Source organism: Lactuca serriola, chromosome 6 (assembly GCF_051521515.1).
Source record: "Lactuca serriola cultivar US96UC23 chromosome 6, Lser_US96UC23_V15, whole genome shotgun sequence".
NCBI classification, from domain to species: Eukaryota; Viridiplantae; Streptophyta; class Magnoliopsida; order Asterales; family Asteraceae; genus Lactuca; species Lactuca serriola.
Window position 1 is genome coordinate 193,716,632 of NC_136413.1, and position 6,643 is coordinate 193,723,274.

The 6,643-nt window shown below is 33.7% G+C and overlaps 1 protein-coding gene across 2 annotated transcripts; it reads left to right on the top strand.

Moving 5' to 3' along the window:
- On the top strand, window positions 1-4,287 carry ALF4 (aberrant root formation protein). Of its 2 annotated transcripts, none has more exons than XM_079005567.1 (13): window positions 1-138; window positions 248-427; window positions 624-773; window positions 958-1,030; window positions 1,363-1,532; window positions 1,622-1,678; window positions 1,751-1,901; window positions 1,991-2,050; window positions 2,325-2,602; window positions 2,684-2,755; window positions 2,844-2,921; window positions 2,996-3,202; window positions 3,809-4,287. In XM_079005567.1, exons 1-13 carry the CDS (start codon window positions 76-78, stop codon window positions 4,061-4,063), a joined length of 1,794 nt encoding a protein of 597 aa, XP_078861693.1. In that variant the 5' UTR covers window positions 1-75; the 3' UTR covers window positions 4,064-4,287. The 2 variants fall into 2 exon arrangements, with proteins under 2 accessions (XP_078861693.1, XP_078861694.1); XM_079005568.1 differs by having other exon boundaries at window positions 3,861-4,139.
- Window positions 4,288-6,643: the final 2,356 nt, after the last annotated feature.

A 6,643-nucleotide genomic window follows, 5' to 3' on the forward strand; every position in this document is an offset into this window, starting at 1 on the left:
AAGTAGTAGACCAAAGCAGTGACCAAGAAGCATGTGAAGCAAATGTCCTATCATTCCCGCTAAAACTCCCAACTCATGTCTGCACCAGAGAACATCGACTCTCTTCGCCTTCAACAAGCCCTAGCTTCATGTTCTCAAGTAATTCCTCCCTCTATCTCTCGACAATTACTACATCCTTTTCTATTTATATACATAATTACAACTGCTGTATGATAGTTACCAATATGATCATGGTATTCTTTGATAGTCGATCGCTAATGGGGACTTTAAGCAATCACAAGAATCCATATCGGAGCTTGTTCATTTTCTCGATTCAGTATCGGATTTTATCTCATCGGGGACGAACGATGAAGAAGGAGCAGAGAACTCGGCGTTTGAGGTTCTTTCAGAAATTTATCACTACTTAATTTCACCTTCACTTGACCAGGTATTAATTATTTATTACTCAACGAGCATAATTTACTCTTTCGACAAGCCTATAAGTATCTAAATACCATCACAACATTTTTTCGAATCTGATAATCTGTTCTGAACTTCTTTTGGAGTTTTCTCTTCATATTAGTAGTTTATAAGTCCCAACATTAATGCTACGTTTTTGGTGATACCTATACCTTTTTTCTCAGGCCATTACAGATGCATTAGCGTTTGAGCTTCCTAAGGCTGTAGCCAAGTTTGCTTGTGTGTCTACGAGGTGTTTTGAGAATGCTGAAAGGATCATTAATCATTTCGTGGAGGTTTGTAGCCCACGAGATATGGTTTCTATTCTTTGTGAGGTATGCTGTTTTTAACTTTTTATTTGTGTAGGATCTGATAAAGATCTATCAACTATGTTTGTACACATGATCTCAAAATATATTTAAAATCCATAAATTACATGAACATGCTTGATCCTAGCCTACTACTTTCTTGGTGAGATGTTGATTTACTCCATGTTAATGTTATGTGCTATTTCAACAGGCTATGACTTCTCCAAGCGATGGCTTTAACAATTCCTTCTATTTTACACCACTATTAGGAGCTCTTGCGAAAGGTAGTGTTTGCTGTTTCGTTTTCATCCTTTTTTACTTCTAGCTGATTACTATATAGTGTTTCGGATGAAGATTTTTTTTACATTTTATAATTATAACTTCATGAACCCCACTTATATTTTCTTATCTACCCTGGTTAAGTCAAGATAAATGAGTAAGTTGCAGGATACATGAGGAGGATGAATGGTAGGGCTCTTGTGAGCATATATTTAGCTATTCCTGTGAAAATTGATCCATTTTTTTTCTTCTTGGAACATAGTTCTCTTACTCTTACCTATATCATGCTTTGAAACTAAGATTTACCAGTCTCTTATTCATTTTTCTTTATTCCCAGTTTTTGAGTCCCTCAAGAGAAGACCATTTGAGCAAGTAAAAGCAGCCCTTCCTGTTGTCCTGAAGGTTCTAGAAGCCATCTTATCAGATCCAGAAGAGGATGAAGATATGGATTTAATCAATAAAGCAATATTAATCGCCCATTCTCTTAACACAATCTGCATAAAACTAGTCAGTGGCACACTTGTAAATATGTCTAAGTTGTCTTAACTCTTAAGTTTCTTCACTTCCCATCAAATCCCTGTTATTTTATGCAACAGGATCACAAAGATGAGAAGCTTTTTGCTTTATTTGGCTTGTATGTCTTGCAAATTACGGTAATACTCCTCATGCCTATAATGAGATCATTAGTTTCTTTTTTCTCATCTTACCTTCTTTATAAAATGCAGGCTCTTATTTCAAATAGTGTAGGATCAGAAACTTCTAGATGGTCTCCCATTATGTTACAGTTATCACACTTCCTTCACTACTGTGGTTTCACATATCTTGGTCTAATAACTGGACATGAAGTGGGCATGGCTGTTGACCTTATTTCTCAAGGTAAGAATTCAGGTTTGACCATAAAAAGTTCAGTTTTGACTTTTGACCTTGTTTCCTCATACCTTTATTCCTTTTTGATGCATGTATAGGTGATGAAGATGATTATATGAGATGCTTTTCATATGTCAAATGTGGAGCAGCCATTACAGGTGACCTGATACATGTATATTTTCTTTCCGAATTTACCCTCATCTGAAATCACTGGTTTACAAAACCAGTACTTAGGCTGCGTTTTGTTACTTTCTTACATGGGACATGATTATACTAAAAGAGATTTCTAGGGCTATTTTCCATGATGAGGATGAGGGCATTTTCGTCTTTTGCATAACAAGGCTGACTGTATTGTTGTGTTATGTCTTGTCCTGTGTAACAAATGGGACCCACTTAGATGATGTCTGATTCTATTTTTTTATGTACACACAGTACTTTGGAGAGACCTTTCTAATGAAGCTTCCAAAGAAGATTTGGATGCAGCAGTCAAAGTCAAAGTCAAAGTCAAACTTTGTAGCAATCGAATAGAAAGATGGGAAGCAGTTGGCATATTGAAGCATGTTTATGCTTCTTCTAATCTTCCATGGGCACTGAAGAGACATGCCATTGACTTTCTATTTTGCATTATGGAAGCCATTGACTCTCACAAGGATCCTGATGAACCCTTGGATTATTCGGTCTACATGCCTAGTCTCTATGCTGCATTACAGGTAATCCCACCCCTTTTCTCAGGCTATTACGATATTATCTACTAAACAGTGCCTAAAAGTCTAGTTTTTAAAAATGTTCAGGCTATTCAAAAGGTGATTGTATATGCTTCAGATCCACTGCTGAGGAAAAAAGCTTTTGATACTTTCAAAATGGTAAGTAACTTTGTTTTTTTTTTTTTTTTTCTTTTTTTGGAATTGTAAGGGTAAAACGGTCATTTTTCTGGTTTGACTCTTGCTTCAGGTGCTTGCAGATATTCCAGCTTCTTTAAGATTTGACATCTTGATGGCTTTAATAAAAAACAGCGATTTATCCTCCATGGTAAAAAAGCATGATTTATGAATTATGAATTTATGATGATAAGTTAATTTGAAAAGATGAAATTTGTTGAACAGATTGCAATTCTTCTTGGTTGTGTCAAAGAAGAAATGTACAAGGAGTATCCCAAAAAGGTTTCAGGGCAAAATAGAGATGCAAAAGAAGAAAATAAAGTTGTTCAAAGTACATTGTCATTTTGGACAGTTAGTGTTCTTGATTGTGTGGAGTTTGTCTTAAAGCCACCAAAGGGTGGGCCCCCCTCTCTCCCTGAATTCACTGATGCTGTAACTCTCTTCCCTTTTATCCCTTTCATCCAAATATATAAACTGTATTTTTTTTTTCGCGGGGGGACTAAACTTGTGTAACGACGAAAGTGTAAGGAACAAACCTGTAAATATACAAAAGTCATGTGGCGAAAGCGGTAAACCAAAAAAGTGTAGGGACGAAACATGACAATATATTGCGGAGGGCGTGGGTGGGTGTAATCTGCAAGTTTTCTATTAGATGGGGACTATTTTTGTATTTTTTTAAACATACGGACCGATTTGTAAAAAAAAATACACAAGGACATTTTCTGTAAATTACGGAGACAACTTTTGTAATTTATTTTATATACGGGGGCCAAACCTGCAAACATACAAAAATCTAAAGCAAACGGACTGATTTTGTAAAAAAAATGACAGGGACCTTTTCTGTAAATTAAAAAATGACAGGGACTAAATCTGTCAAATTCCAAAACAGTTGAGGCGAAACTCTAAAACTAAAAACCTTTGTGGCAAAACTCCTAAAGTGGAAATGTAGGACTTTCTAATTAATAGTATAAAGTATGCTACTATGAGTTATCTTTAGTAAGAAAATATAGATAAATGAGAGTTGTTCATTTTTGATAGGTGTTATCAGCACTTAATCTCTACAGATTCATATTGATCACTGAGTCATCAGGGAAAACAAACTACACGGAAGTGTTGTTGAAGAGCAAGTTGCAGAAGGTGTACAGAGAATGGCTTGAACCATTAAGAAGTTTGGTCTCTGGTGTAAATGCTGGGGACAACGATGGTCAACTGGCAATTGCTCTTAATCCTCTAGAGTTTGTTTTATATCGATGTATTGAACTAGTTGAAGAGAATCTCAAGCATACTACTTAGGCCCACTTCATGTATGCCCTTCATGTTGTATTTTACTATGTTTGAATTGCATTGGATTGAGATGAGATGTCAACAATTGTTATTTTAATACCCACCAGCTAAAAAGGTAGGATACTAACTCTGTCTTCATCTCTTGTATTGCATCAAAAGAGTTGAATGCGATTGTATGAATCATCCTTGAAAATACACTGTTTGATGATGGACCTGAATTTAAAATTTTATAATTACTTAGAATTTTGAGTTTTTATAATTACATAGAATCTTGAATTTTCTGTTTCTTGAAATATTAAATTTTTGTTTTTTCATTTGTTTTGTTTATGATTTTTCAATCTATAATTATTTAGGTATCATGGGGTTACCACTGTTTTTTTTTTGGAAAGTAACTATTTCATTTGTATTTAAGTTGCCAACGAATGCATTTTACCTTTTAAAAGGGTAATATGTATGCTTACCTCCATCTCAAGTCGAATATGTCCAACTCTTTTGGCTTAAAATTTCAGTTATGTTACGAATTTGGTTTGAACAATAAATGTTATTAAGAATACGTTCCAAATTTAGTTTATTTTACAAATTATTTTTTCCATAAATTTTTAAAGAAATTTTTAGATTTTTTAACACCACCTTTTGAGATTTATTCTTATTTTTTTTTAATAAATAATTTGTCACAACTTTTTTAAGAAGAATTTACTAAGGTCGTCAAAATCGTGGTCTTAATTGTAGGAACATACAATCCTAGGTATGAAAAACGAACCATATTGTATACGGATTGTATTTGGGATGTGATCGTAAGATTGTAGAATTATGGTCCAATCCAATTCTGGGGGGGAGACTAGCCTCATGACTTCCCACTGGGTGAGAGGTGCACCTAACCCACCCCTTCCTTTGAAACTTATATATATTCAAACGAGAACAATTATATAATTGAGAATTCGAGAACAAATCTGGTTCATATTTCTTTTTGCTGTAAAATCCTCCCGTGTATCGGTGCGACGGAAAAATGTAATATTCATATGTGAATATAAATGTAAGGTTGGTGGGAGTGGGAAGGACTTGGCAAAGGTGAGGTGGATGGTGACATGGAACTTGGCAACTTGGGGAACACCGCCCCTTCACCTCGACATGTCGAGGTTTTCAGTGGAACTCGGTAGAACTTCATCAAATTTTTCTCTTTGGAAAGTGAAGAAAATGACATAGAGAGGGTGGTGGCTTCGGCAGTCTCGACACCACTCCAAGAAGACTAAGTATATTCTCATGTTTAGCACCCCTGCCATCGTAACCACCGTTACCCCTGCCATCGCCACCATTTTTGTTACCAATTGCTATAGTCATATATGAATAATCACTTGAGAATAAACAAATACTTATTCATATATGAGTATACTTATATATTCATATGTAAATATAAATGTAATCTAGTGTTTACAACCCCTACCACCACAACCATCATAGCTACAACCACCACTACCCCTACCATCGCCACTACCGCCACCACCAAACGTCATATTCATATATGAATAATCATGTGTGAATAGGCACATACTTATTCATATATATATATATATATATATATATATATATATATATATATATATATATATTGAAAAAAATGAATTTACCATTTTATGTCTTTTACCCTTTACTAGTTTACCGTTTATTAGTATGTGTTGTGAATTGTGACTAATGTTTTGAAGTTTTTATAGTTTTTGAACGAAAAACTAAATATTTGAGATATTTTTCATTTTTTAAAATTATAAGTTAAAATTATGTTTTATTTTGTGGGATCTTAAGATCCCGATCCCGATCTTGCAAATCCAAAAACGGTCATATGTTGGATCTCGATCTCGACAACCTTAGAATTTACTATTTGTTAAAATTACTTGCCAAAAGTTTTATATATATATATATATATATATATATATATATATATATATATATATATATATATATATATATATAGACACGTTTTTAATACAACTTTTTGACAAATATATTTTGTTATTATTTTAAAAATGTTACAACTTTTTTACACATTTTTACTAAATTTTTATAAGTTTTTTTATTTTTATTTTTTTATTTATCAAACGAGAAACAAAATCAAAGTTATGCATGTAGAAATTTTAACCATGCTCTAATACCACATGTTGAGATTAAAACATAATCATAAGATCTATTAAACATAAACTTGAGAAGCCTTAAACATAATGAAGAACACTTACTTAGAGAATATGATATTCCCCTTGACCTTGAAGATGACAATTCATGATTCTTTCTCATTTCCTGTAATAGTGTCATGTTGATGGATGGATAACACACAAGATTATGGTGTTTATATATCTGGAGAGAGTTTGGTCCTAACATTTTTTTGCATTCAGACCGTCCTCAAAGTATGATTTTATTGCGTTTTTTGTCCGTCACATACTTGAAAAGACTATATTACCCTTTGTCTTTTCTTTTTCATTTTTTATATTATTTATTTATTAAAAAGTATATTAATAAATATATGACCCCAACACATACACTCCTCCATTCCCTTCCCCTCCACCCTTCCCCTCCGTCAACCTCTGATCAACCACCAACATA

Excerpts from the sequence above, each read along its gene's own strand:
- ALF4 (XM_079005567.1), top strand. The coding sequence starts at position 76 with ATGTCTGCACCAGAGAACATCGACTCTCTTCGCCTTCAACAAGCCCTA. Across the intron at positions 1,679-1,750 it reads TGTATGTCTTGCAAATTACG|GCTCTTATTTCAAATAGTGT; the intron begins GTAATACTCCTC and ends TATAAAATGCAG. Across the intron at positions 2,922-2,995 it reads ACAGCGATTTATCCTCCATG|ATTGCAATTCTTCTTGGTTG; the intron begins GTAAAAAAGCAT and ends TTTGTTGAACAG.